At 38.7% G+C, this 13,577-nt stretch overlaps 1 protein-coding gene across 1 annotated transcript; it reads left to right on the plus strand.

Annotated features, from left to right (window-relative positions):
• The first annotated feature begins 11,186 nt into the window (after positions 1-11,186).
• On the plus strand, positions 11,187-12,971 carry LOC141278755 (uncharacterized). Its single transcript, XM_073804922.1, has 2 exons — positions 11,187-11,880; positions 12,025-12,971. Exons 1-2 carry the CDS (start codon positions 11,611-11,613, stop codon positions 12,871-12,873), a joined length of 1,119 nt encoding a protein of 372 aa, XP_073661023.1. The 5' UTR covers positions 11,187-11,610; the 3' UTR covers positions 12,874-12,971.
• The last annotated feature ends 606 nt before the right edge of the window (positions 12,972-13,577 follow it).

Here is a 13,577-nt window from a genome sequence, read left to right on the forward strand (position 1 = left end):
ATATTTCTTACAATCATTGTTAAATATTTCTAGGATTATACTTATAATTCTTTGTTCTCCTACTGGTTTGGGGTAATCCCAAGAATAACTTAAATTGAATCAAAATGAGATTATCTGGCTTCTAACACAGAACATTCTTTAGACACCCACAGTAGATAGCATTCATAACACTGCCTAAGTAAATGGCCAAGATTTATAGAATAGCGAATATTACCACAGAATAAATTGTACACTTCCCAAGATCTACATTCTAGCATACACTGATTTTTACCACACTTTAGGAAGGTTTTTTGGGGTTTTTTGTTTTAAAAACACATTTTGTCAAGCTCAAAGTTTAAAAGAAAAAAGTACTCATTTTAATGTATTTTCCTTGGTGGAGATGAAAAGGGCATTGCACCCTACACTAAATTCCAGCCAAGAAAAAAATTCGCAGTTTGACAGATATTCCATTATTTTTTAAGGAATTGTGTGCGTCACATCAGAAGAAATTCTTTTGAGTAACATTATTCAGAAACAGAAACCGTTTTTTAAAGCTATAGCTTTTCATACTTATATAATCTTCCTAATTCTCTCCTTACCCTGATTAGAAAATGTAAATGAATAAAATACTCAAAAGTTGACTGAACCCAATAAGAGAAATGAATGAATCAGGGTTAGGTCTGTTACACATTTGCAATCTATATGTTCTTGGAAGTTGTGTATTTTCTCACTTCCTCCCTAAACCAGGCCCCACTGAGGACATTGACCTCCAGGCCACTAAGCTGGGGAGGATCTTTTAAGGCCTCACTCAGTCAGCTTGATATGAGGTAGTTGAGGAGTTGCCTTCACCCACATCAGGGAATTAGATCCCTGCTGACCCACTGGTTCACAGCACTCACTGGAGTAAGCTCAGATTTGTGTTAAGTTATTGCCTCCTTTGCCTCTCAATGTGTTCTGCTCCATAAGTAAAACCCCTAACTATTTGGTAGGAAAATATTACAGAAGTTCCATTAGCAGTAGGGGTTATAGAATCTGCAACTAAAACTTCAAATATTTTTGGCTATTATCTCTTGACTCAAAGTTCACAGTTTATCTTATTCTAGATAAAACTTATCTCATACTGGAAACCTTTGATTCTTCTTCATCCTTGTATAACTATGCACAAAGAGCACATTGTCTACATAACTTGGAGCCTGTCAAGTTGCACAGATGATGAGTCCACCATCCTTTCACACATATTATTGAATGTTCATGTTCCCTCCAAATTCATATTGAAGCCCAAACTCCCAATCTGATGGTATTTAGAGGTAGGGCTTTTGGGAAGTAGTTAGCTTTAGATGAGGTCATGAGGAGTAGTATCCTTAGACGAGATCTCTCTCCACCACATGAGGACACGTTGAGAAGGTGGTAGTCTGTAAGCCAGGAGGAAGGTCCTCACCAAGAACCAAATCTGCAAGCACCTTCATCTTGGACTTCCCAGCTTTTAGAATTGTGAGAAATAAATATCTGTTATTTAAGTCACCCACTCTATGGTATTTTGTTATAGTAGGCAGAGAAGACTAAGATAATACATCATGGTTTGACCAAACTATAACTTAAAAATTCTAAACGTGAAATTTAGGATCATACCCATTTAAAAAGTTTATGTTAACTTGATTTATTTTTATGGAAACTACAGTTATGTTCATCTTTCAGACTCAATGGTGATGACTCCTAGGTCTAAATCTTTAGTTTAAAATTCTCATTGAACTTCAACCCTTCATTCCTGTCTGATGTATTTATTCCAATAGATACAATGTCTCCATCAAAACCTCCTGGGGCAAAAGAAAAAAATCCCCTCTCCAAAACTTCTCACAGGCGTTACTGTCCACCAGACATTCAGGCCTCCGTGGAAAATCTCACTCCCTCAACTTCTTCACTTAATCACTTAGATATTCTTTGCTATATGCCTAAGTTACAGAATTTCTAGCACAGAATTTAAGAGTTATTTATAAACAATTTTACATTTTTAAGCATTTTTTCATGTATGTCCTACTGGTTTCATCAATTTGATTATGTAATTTTATGACCTGGAACACAAATTTATTCTGTATTTCTCCCAGTAACTAACTAACTAACTAACTAACTAACTAACTTCTCCCAGAAGTAACTAATGGTGTTCAATGAATTCCATGATTAAGATGGCCAACTTCAAATGTATCTTTTTCAGATGTTGGTTTCTACTTGTACAAGTAGATTTTTAAAAAGAGTTTTAGAGGATTTTAACTTATTATTAAAACAATTATTTAAGAATCATTTAACTGCACCAGTATCTCCCTCCTAAACTCCAAGCAAAGGAACTGTTTTGCAAAGGAACTCTTTTGTGGAATATCTGTCTATGTTAATGAAAGAGGCTAATGATTCTTTAGTCATATCTTTGTCAAACATCTGTAACTGTCCTCAACACATTCATTTTTAAAATATTTCACTCAAAATATTGCTTAGAGATTGGAAAGAATAGAAAATAAGAATTATGATAGTAATAAAATCCTAACTTGAAAATTGGACAGTATAGATTTACTGTTACAGACATAAAACTATATTCAAAGATGTGTACTCTCCAGCTATTTTGGGCAAGTGAATCACTACTGTTCTTAATTAGAAATTGGTTTGTCATCTTTTAGTATAGACAAGAATAAAAATTAGTTAGTACATAATTTAAATTCATAGAATCATTAATCTATAAATTATTAAAAAATTAGAACATGTAAGACCCAAAAGGGAACAGTCTATAAAAATATAATTTTTAAAAAATCTTCTATATTTCAGATATTTTACATATATTTTTCTTGTTTAATATCACCAAATTAGGTAATTCTATTTAGTATCTCTTTTTATTTAAGGAAAAACTGAAAACTCAGCATAATTTGCCCACAGACACACAGAACTGCTCAGGAGCCAAGCAGGAATATGAATGTTCTGCCTCCATATACTTTCCTTTACCCAAGACATCTCATCCTCTAAATTTAATTTTACAGAAAAAAGTAGTTCAACTACATATGTGTAATTTTCAGCACATGTTCTGAGTGCTTACTGAGTGTTAGGAACAGAATCAAATCTCTGTACAGATTAAATATGTTTTTGAAAATATTCAAGCATTTTATGCATATCTTAGGTATTTTGCCAGCATTTTGCCACCACGTCTCAAAATTAGTCTAGGATTACTTTCTCAGATAAATAGGCAAAGAAAGAAAGAAACAAACAAAAAACCTATTTAGGAGTTTAAGTAATGCCTTAGAAGAGTAATAGTAAGGATGACCCCCTCTATCTCTCCACCTCATCTGCCGCATTAAAAAGCTCAGGTTTAAGTGACCCCCCAACTGAATGCTCTTGGAATTCAATTAAACATCAATTGTTTATGCACCATGCCAGAAAGAGTATAGATCAACCAATACTTCCAAGAAAGGCTAGCTGCGTCAGAAGATAAAGGGCCTGGTAGTGGGGAAAGACCCTTGAGGGAAGAGAGGATTATATAGCTCAAGCAAAATTCAAGTACATTTGTTGACTTAATATTGCAGCTCCTATTTTCCCAATTGAAACATCTGAAGAAACATGGTAGTAGGTAAAATTTGTTACACTCTACTTTCAATAAATCTAATTATGAATTAGAGTGGTTATTCATTTTACAACAGGATGGGTTATTTTTAAGTATTGTTTTTAGCAATTCAGTTTATTAAAAGTTATTTATGTATAACCATATAGATATATTTTGAGGAAAGAGGGTGAATTGGCAGTAAAGATCCCTTAAGACTGTTTAATTCTGGATCAGCAATTCTCTAATTTGTTTCACAGCCTCAGTTTTCTCATATGAAAAATTAAGTCACTTGTATCAGTGATACAAGTCTATGCATCTACTAAACAAAGTGATGAATTTGTATATCAGGACCCACCAAATGGAGGTTAGCCCAAGTCACAAATCTAAACCTAAGTCAGTCTGCACTGACTTAGGGAAACCCTTGTCAAGAAAACCTAACATAAACCAATCACAATCTTCCAACTCAGCTTTAGCTAGCTTACCTGACCCTAGACAATAAGACCTGTTAGTCTTATAAGGAAATCCCTGACCTTCTGGTCAATCATGCCCTGTTTCCAAGTTGCCTCTTCTAACACTGTATAAAACTTGCTCTTGCCCCAAACCTCTCAGGAAGTGCTTGTGAGGCACTGCACTCCCCCAATCCATGGATTTTCCCTTGAATAAAGGACATCAGAGTTGTTACTAAATTGTTTGTCTTGTTAGTTGACAAAAGCAATGTTCATAGTTGTGAAAGTCAGGATTTCCACTCCTGTACTAATTTGGATTGTTTTTCCTTATCAGATACTTTAGCAGGTATAGTATAAAATTTTTATGTTAAAAAAAAAAATCAGTGAAGTATTTCACTTCTTATTTCCTGGTTATGGAACTGTGAACTAGCTCGGGTTTAAGAACTTAGCAGGTTGTTTAATCTTCTGGAATTAGTTTGGAACAATATCTTTAAAGGCTTCTAAATAGACAAGCAAACAATCTTGAAGAGGATTTCTGTCCTGTGTACTTGGGTACCACAAAGCTGATCCCTGAGCAATAATACAGCATTGTAAACACCCCCAAAGCTATATGAAAGCTACAGTGTGCTAAGTCTTTTCAAAAACATTCCTAAGAAGAACAGTATAAATTGTATGCAGCTTTCTCAGAGCTTAAAGATAATTATGGAAATTGTAAATAATTTTAGAATACCTCCAGCTAGAGATCACAGTAAATTCTTTTTCCAAAGAACTTCGAAATCCATGGAATCAACTTTATGCTTGCAATTTTATAAAATGAACCCAATTTGATTGTGAAGAATACTAAGCATTTAAGTTTCCTTTACGAATGTAAGTATTATAAATATTATTCACAAGGGAAGAAAACAAAAGGAAAGGGCAATAAAACAGAAGGGCAGTGATGTGTGGTTGGGGATGAGGTAGGGGGAAAGAAACAAAAACTGTAGAAAAACTCAAAAGTACCATGACCCCCTAAAATGTGAAATACCTATGAAATGAGCCTAATAATCATGCCACATTTTTTCTCTTAAGAGTAGGGACATCTAAATGTCCCATTATCTTAGATAACATGGAGAAAGGGAAATGAAGCCTGTGACTTGTTCTTGATAATGGAGTGGTATTTGTATAATAAAATTCAGGAGGTTGACTTTACATTTTGCATAACAACTGATGATAGGTAGAATTCTGAGATGACCCCCCCATCCAGTAATCCCACCCCCTGGTGTACATGCCCTATACAATCTTCTCCCCTTGAGTGCAGAGGTCGGACCTAGTTATGTGGTGGGCTATCACTCCTGTGATTAGGCTCCATTAATAGATTCTGAAGGAGAGTCAATGCTTGTAAAGTGGACAGTATGGGCTAAGTACTCATTTTTAACTGACATTTAGCTGAGGTTAGGCAAAAGTTAGCACGAATGAATTAACTTTATACAAAGTTTCCAGTCCAAAGTTTCCAGTCCAGTGAAAAACAGGAAAGCTTTCAGAGCAACCACAGGTGTTAGAAATGAAGGTGGGAATCCCAGAAAGGAGAGAGCTAAAGGGTGGAAGCCCCAAATTCTGTTGATAAACTCTCTCCAAATCTCTCGCTGACCCCAGAAACATGCACTGGTAGGAAAGATCCAATTATATATAAAACAACTCAATCAAGATGTGATCTGCTTCTCCAGACACAGGTTGTAGTGGAAATCCAACCATAAATATGTATGCATCTAATGAGAGAACTTCAATTTACACAAAGCAAAAATTCAGGATTAAAAGGAATGAAGACAATTCTATAACCATAGGGATTTTAACATTCCTCTCTGAGCAACTGAAAGGACAACTAGACAAAAACTCAGTTAAGAGATGATCTGAACAATATTATGAATCAACTTGACCTATATGTTAGTTTCCTATTACTTCTGCTGTAACCCTCTGAATTATTTAATGGCTTAAAACAACTTGTTATCTTACAATTTTGGAGATCAAAAGTGCAAAATGGGCTTTACTGGGTCAAAAATCAAGGTGTTGGCAAGGCTACATTCCTCTAGAGCCTCTAGGAGAAAATCCATTTTCTTACCTTTTCCAGCTACTAGCGGCTTTTCTAGCTTTAGCTCATGGCCCCTTCCTGCATCTTCAAAGCCAGCAGCTTAATATAATCACATGCCTCTCTAATTTAGCCATCAGATTGCCTTTTTTCCCATCTGACCTTACTCCCTCCCTCTAATGAAGGCCCTTGTAATTCCATTGGACCCTACCAGAAATTCAGATCATTTCCCCATCTAATCATATCTGTAGCTTCCCTTTCCCACAAAAGAGAAGAGTTACAGGTTCTAGGGGTAATGTTTACTTCTTTGGAGCACTACTCTAGGTACCACAAGGTAACTGATGGTTATAAAATACCACACCCAATAACTACAAAACTGATCTTTGAGTGCATGTGGTAAATTCACCAAGATGGTCTATATGATGGGTCATAAAAAAGACTCAATTCTTATTTCAATAAATAATAATTGAAACCATATAGAGTTTGTTTTCTGAATACAGTGGAATTAACTTAGAAACCAGCAGCATATATCCAGGAACACCAACCCCACCCCCGCCAAAAAAAAAATACTTGGAAACTGTGCAGTATACTTCTAAGTAAAACATGAGGCATAAAAGAAATGAAAATATTTCAAACTGAATGAAAATGACAGCATAATATATTGAAATTTGTGAAATATGTCTGAGGCTGTGCTTAAAGAAAGATGAGCACTTTAAATGCTTGTTTTAAAAAGGCTAAAATCAGTGACAAAGAGAAAAATACATTCAAAATAAGTAGCAGAAAAGAATCTTATTGCAAAACAAAAGCTGAAGGCAAAGAAAGAGTTCAAGTTTAAAAAGTACCACTCAATTTTATATGAAAACCCTTATTCAAATATAAAGATAAGAAAAAAACATGTAATCTGCAAAAAACTAAAAAAAATAATTTCCATGAGCCCTTCATGAAGAAACTACCAGAGAAAGAACTGAAGCCAGCCAGAAAATATAGGAATAGTGCTGGCTGTGAACATAGATTTAATTAACTGTAGGACTAACCGTAAAGAATAAAAATGATGACTATGGAAGAAGAAAATTGAAAGGAGATGGGGAAGAAGAAATATTCAAATTTTGTCACTGTTTATAGATTCTATTTAACAAAATTGAAGGATTAAGTGTAAACATCTACAATGGTTATCCATCACAACAAAAACAGTGTTCCAGATTATCAGAGCACACACATCAGAGTAAAGCAAATGGTCAATGTAGTGAAATACATAAAAACAAAAAGTTATGAAACCAGAGAGCATAAATAAAATATGACAGAAGTAAGAACAAACGCACCTTTTTCTCTCAATATACAAAAAGCACCAAACTCACCAATTGTCCTAGGTTGGGTTTCCTAGAAGCAGAGTCAGAGAAGTTCAAACGATTCATTGGAAGACAGTGCCTCAGGAGGAGTGAGGCAGGCAGGAGAAGGTAAGGATTAAAACCTAAACAAGTATGTGATCGCAGCAGAGACTAAGTTCAGCTTAATTCCACAGGAAAGTTCTGGAACCAAAAGTCACACCTGAATGATTTCCCCTCTGAGGCAAAGGGGCTAACCTTTTATACCCTGTTGTCAGTTAGTCATTGGCTGAGGTCTGCCTCCTCATGAGGAAGGGGGGATGGGGAGGTCATTCCTAGCTTGATGGGTAAATTGGCTTTAGCCAGGAGCAATTCACCAGAGAAAGAGGCAGCTGAGAAGTATTACTGGCCAACAATCAACGCAATTGGAGGATGGGCATCTGAGTGGGGTATCAACAGCATCCACCACAGGTCATCTGCTGTACCACCCAGACCTACTTGCTTCCTATGTTAAGTACACTCCATCCAGGCACAGTTTCTCCAATATCCTGCTTCATCATGTTGCTAGGGAAATTTACAAGAAGAGGTTAGCTGCACAAGCTATAGCATCAACAGCTGCAGCTAGTCCTGAGGCTGTAAGTGATACTGACAATCTCCTTTCTTTCCTGCCCATGCTACATAGTGGCCATAAAACCTGGAATCTTTCTCTCTCTGCCTCTCCTGTAACAGATTGAGTCACCTTGTTTACTTTGTCTGTGGTATGCTAAAAGAGCAAGTGTTTTCCTCTGAGTGAAAATCAGAGGAGCAACACATCAGAGCTACACTTGCAGCGGCTGACGGAAATTTTGCATGATTAACAAGTAAATGTTCATGGAGCATACCATGTTACGTCAGTCACCGTACCATGTATTGTAATGTATTAGCAATAAATCATTTATATTTGCCATGATTTCATACTTTATGGTCAGTCCTGTAGAATCCCCTCCCCTTCGACTGGAAGTTCTGCTAGTCTAGGTTAATGAAGGGTGACTGAATGTGCCACCCAAAATGTGCTTCTTTGGCATAAGGATTATTTTGAATGGATTATTTTTTTAAGAAACGAGATACAGGAGAAGCTCTAAAAATGGAGTATAAGTTATCTTTTGTAAGGGAAATCTACTTTTAAAAGAAATTTACATTAGAAGAGCCTCCTGTACCAGGAAGAGGGCTGTTACCAGAGATATCCATTTTACCTGAGACTTACCTGCTTGGCGGGACCACCTTTGTTTACCAATTTCCTCTTCTCACCTTCCCATGAATTGCCTTCTCCCCTTTGAAGCCCCAAACCCCCATCCCTTCTCTTAGCTCAGGATGGTATACAGGCCTCAAACATGTGGGTGCCTTTTGAGTCTCATATGTTTGTGGGGCTCTTATATAGTTGTCCATAATTAAAAGTTTTTATTTTCCTCTTATTAATCTGTCTTTTATCATGGGAGATGGGGGTGGCTCTCAGCCAAGAACCTAGGAGGGTCAAAGGAAAATTATTTTTCCTCCCCTACAGTGACTTGGATGGTGGTTTGAAGTGACTTTCACCCCAAGGGTTCTGAGTTCCAGATTACCATGCCCTTATGAGGATGTGGTTGCTGTACTTGCCCAATTATATTAACAACTGAGCATGGGAGTATTGCAAAGCTCAAGTGGATCATCTGAATTCCAAATACATTCCTCCCTGGCTCTGTCTTACTGCTTCATGATGGGTGAGGCTAATCGCCCCCACCAGAATAGTGATCCCCTTTTTTGCTCCCTGGTCTACTGGCATGAGGACTCCAAAGTCTCTCTTGCTATATTTCTTGGTGAAGCATTCCCCTTTCAAAACCAAGACCACTAGACCTACAGAACCTAAATGATGGAATAACAAGTAAAAATTGTGACTAATGTCACAGTACCATTACTGCTTTCATCCTCGGTTTTCAGAATTAATATATTCTACTACTTGAGATAATAACATATACTGTATAAAGTAGATGTCAAGTTTTGAAGGATAGATAGTGCACCATCCACACAGGGTGTCACCTCCAAGGTGACATCTCAGCTGTACTTTCAGGGAGCTGTTGCATCGCTCTGAGTCTGAGTCTGGATAGGTGTGGTAAGTGGTAGAACCTGTATGTGCTATGTGTTAGTATCAGTAGCCCATGTTCGTGGTTCATTGGCATGACTCTTTTGCTAAAAAGTGAATCCCTTGGTCCAAGGAAATGTTAAGCTAGATCCCATCTTAGATTAGATATTCTGTGGGCCCTTAAATAGTGGTACTGGCTGAAGTACTGGAGACAAGAAAGGAAAATCAATACCTGGAATATAAATCAATTCCAGTCTGTATGAATTGATGCCCTTTCTAGAATTGAAGGATATGATTTAATCAACTTCTCACTAAGTGTCTGGTAGGTCTCCTTGAGGAATCGTGCTATACTGGGGCTCAGCATTGGTCTCTTTTGCTAGCAGGTCAGACACTTAGTAGCAGAAATAGCTAGATCAGCCTGAGTGGAAGGAAGAGGTGAGGGTGAGAGGGAGCCCATTTATTGACATAGCTTCTATCTTTGCTACTGTGTTTACTTCATTCATGAACCCAAAATTGGGCTGTGGTGGCTGAGGTCAGAGGAGAGCTGACATTTATAGTCCAAGTCATCCTATCTACTTGGTTGTCTAGTACCTCTTTTGATATCCTCTGATTGGCATCCACATGTGATTAAAAATATCTTCATGCTTTGTCCCAACTATCACAGGTCCATATACATGCTTCTTCCTCAGATATTCTTATACTTGATCTTCTAATTTTGCTCATCCCAGGATTCTGACCAGTGAGTTAAGACATTTCCAATGCTTATGAGTCTATGTAAATTCTTGGGTCACTTCTATCTGCATACAAAGGAGATTATTGGAAGCTCTGCCCCAAACCCTATCCACAGTGAGGATTTCACTTCACTATCTTTCATGTACACTCCAAAAATGACCTCTAGTAACAGTGGCATCATGGTACAATTTTCTTCTTGATCTACATGAAAGGTTGATCAATTTATGCACCAACTTGAACTTTTTTCTCCTTTATCAACTAGTCATAAGAAATTCCCATGAGGCCATAGATGAGTTGTGTCAAGGGAGAGGTATTGATGCAGTGATGCAATAGAGGTATCATGAGGGACTTGGCCATGTATTCATTCAGCTAACCTGTGCCCTTTGACATTCTTGAAACTGATAACAGATGTACCACTTCCATTTTACTCGGAGATGATGTTGAGCCTACTTGACTTGGGGGAATCTAATAGTACTTGCTCATAACTGGGTATTCTAGCCACATAGTCATTTGAAATTCAGTGATCAGACACCGTTGCTATGAGGACCTGATATAATGCTAAGAGTTGCTATTCTGTTACAGAAGGCATGACCTTGTCCCAAACTCAAAGGATCTGTACTAAAACTTTCATTTGAGGGCCTACAATGGTGACTTTACCATAGACACATTTTGTATCATGGGATCTGGGTCATATGTCAAAGAGACAGGATGCCTGGAGTCTGCTGAGAACGTTTTCTCTCCCTAGGAGCCATCCAAGTTAGCTTTATCAGGATTCCCAATATTAGAACATGCTCCTTCCAAAACCCAAGGAAACCTCCAAATCGTTGCACAATTTATTTTTAGTAGTAGGAATTACAAGTTGCAATAACTTGTCTGTTATTTTGGAGAGGATGTCTGAGCATGGCCCAGACCATGATTCCTTAAAAGCTTTATCATTGTAGGTCTAGTCTAACTTCAGAAATTTTTGTATTCTACTGTAGGGCGCGGTCAGCTAACTGCTACGCGGCAGGAAGCTGAAATAAGCTGAGTCATCCTTCCTGTGGCCACTGCGCTTGCGCTAAGTATACTAATGAGGTTTTAAAGTAGCGACCTATCCGATGCTGGCTCACAAATCGCACCATCGGCGAAAGCCAATCACAGAGCGACACATGTTCTTAATCCCTATATAAGCAGACTGCTATAGGATTGCGGGGTCTTCCTTCCATCTTTCTTCAACCAAGCTGTGCTCCAATAAAGTGTGATACGAGAAGAATCTTGCGTGTGGCGGCTCGTTATTCTGCTGGTCGGAAACGGCCCGCCGCAAGTGGTGCCGAAACCCGGGAACTTCGCGCCCTGCATGGAGGACCGATTCAGAACTCGACACACGGAGTGGTAACCGTTGGTGAGTAGTCCAGTCAGGTATGTTTTTCGGGGGTTTGGAGCCTGAAGTTTTTACTTTCGCTTTTGTCCTTTTAGTGTTTCTCATGTTTTTCGTTTGTTTGTGGCTACGGTGCCACCAGCCCGATCGAGTGTGTCTTCCCTGGCCGATAGATAAGTCAAGCATTTTTGGGAATAGTTCGTCCACGGAGCCTACAACTGATTTTCATGAGCCTATTCAAGCCCTTTTAAGGGACCGAGGGCTAAAGCTCTCTCATAGAACCATAAGTAGGCTGCTACAAGATATCGAAAGTGCCGCGCCGTGGTTTGGGGTATCAGGCAGCTTGACTGTTCCGTCATGGGAAAAACTCGGAAAAGACCTAGAGGAATGTAACACAAGGGGAGAACTTTCTCGAGGCGCTCTCCCCTTGTGGAGCATGATACTTTCTTGCCTAAAGGAAGGAAAATGTGAAGAAATTATTCAACGAGGACGCAAGGCTCTTAGCATGTGTCAAGATAGCGCATCAGAGAATGAACAAACGGGGACTACGGTAGACAGGCCTGAAATTATGAAAAGAGAAAAAAGAAAACAAAAGGAAAAGCAAGAAACGGTGCCAGGATTATATCCAATCCTAGATGAGTTTAAGGAATTATATTTGTTTCAAGATGAATTAAATCCTAGAGAAGAAAATAGAATGATGGAGGCTGCCGGACGGATTTTTGGTAATGTAGATGAGGCTATGCCATTAGTAAAACAATTAGTTTATGAACAATGCACAAAAGAGTGTCGCAGAGCGATAACACCTTATAAAGGGAAGGGCATTGAAACCTGGATGAAAGCATGTAGAGAGATCGGAGGGCCTTTGTCTAATACCGGGCTTGCTGCGGCTGTGCTGGCTGCCGCCCACAGTGTTCAGAACCCTGCCAAGTCAGGGGTTTGTTTCCAATGTGGAAAGCCTGGGCACATTAAGAAACAATGCAAAAATGCAGGTGCGAGACCTAAAATGCTACAAGCTCAAAGAGTTCCAGGAACTTGTCCTAGATGCAAAAAAGGAAAACATTGGGCTAATGAATGTAGATCTGTTAAAGATATAAATGGGCAGCCCATTCAGCCCGCTGCACAGGTAGCTAATTCAAGAAATATCCATACAACCAATTCAAAAAACGGGATAACGGGCCCCCGGTCCCAGGGCCCGAAGATTTTTGGGGCCCACGAGAGTGTGAACCTTCAGCCACTCCGACCCCAAGGCGAGCCACGTCAGGCTCCGCAGGGTTGGACCTCCGCGCCAGCTCCAGAATGGTATTAACAACAACCATGGGCATACAGCCCCTAGATACAGACATGAAAGGGCCACTACCTAGAGGGACGGTTGGGCTGGTGTTAGGTCGATCTTCCTCCGTTTTAAAAGGACTTATTGTCCTACCCGGAGTGATTGATCCTGATTATACCGGAGTTATTAAGGTAATGTGTCAATCCCCTAGAGGGATCGTTACTATAGCCCCTGGTGATCGGATAGCTCAATTGTTGATTTTGCCTTCTTTTCATGAAAATTATCCCGCATGTTCTGCAGCTTTTTTGTCATTATCCCTTGATGATCGTCCTATGATGAGTCTAACCGTAGAAGGGAAAACATTTTTAGGTTTGGTAGATACCGGAGCAGATCGGAGCATTATAACTACTAGAGATTGGCCAGGCTCTTGGCCCCTACAAGAGTCTTCTCAAACCTTGCAAGGTCTAGGATATGCACAGACACCCAAAGTTAGCTCCAAGGAATTAACTTGGATCTCTAAAGATCAGAAGGGAAGATTTCAACCCTTTGTGGTTGAGGGATTACCATTTAATTTATGGGGAAGGGATGTACAAAGTCAAATGAAACTTAGACTTACTAATGATTATTCTGAAGTCGCACAAAATATTATGCTTAAATCGGGATTTATACCTAATAGAGGGATAGGACGTAAGTCACAAGGTATGACCGCCCCTATAGAAGCCCGCGGAAATTTAAACCGC

Source organism: Tursiops truncatus, chromosome 5 (assembly GCF_011762595.2).
Source record: "Tursiops truncatus isolate mTurTru1 chromosome 5, mTurTru1.mat.Y, whole genome shotgun sequence".
Classification (NCBI taxonomy): domain Eukaryota; kingdom Metazoa; phylum Chordata; class Mammalia; order Artiodactyla; family Delphinidae; genus Tursiops; species Tursiops truncatus.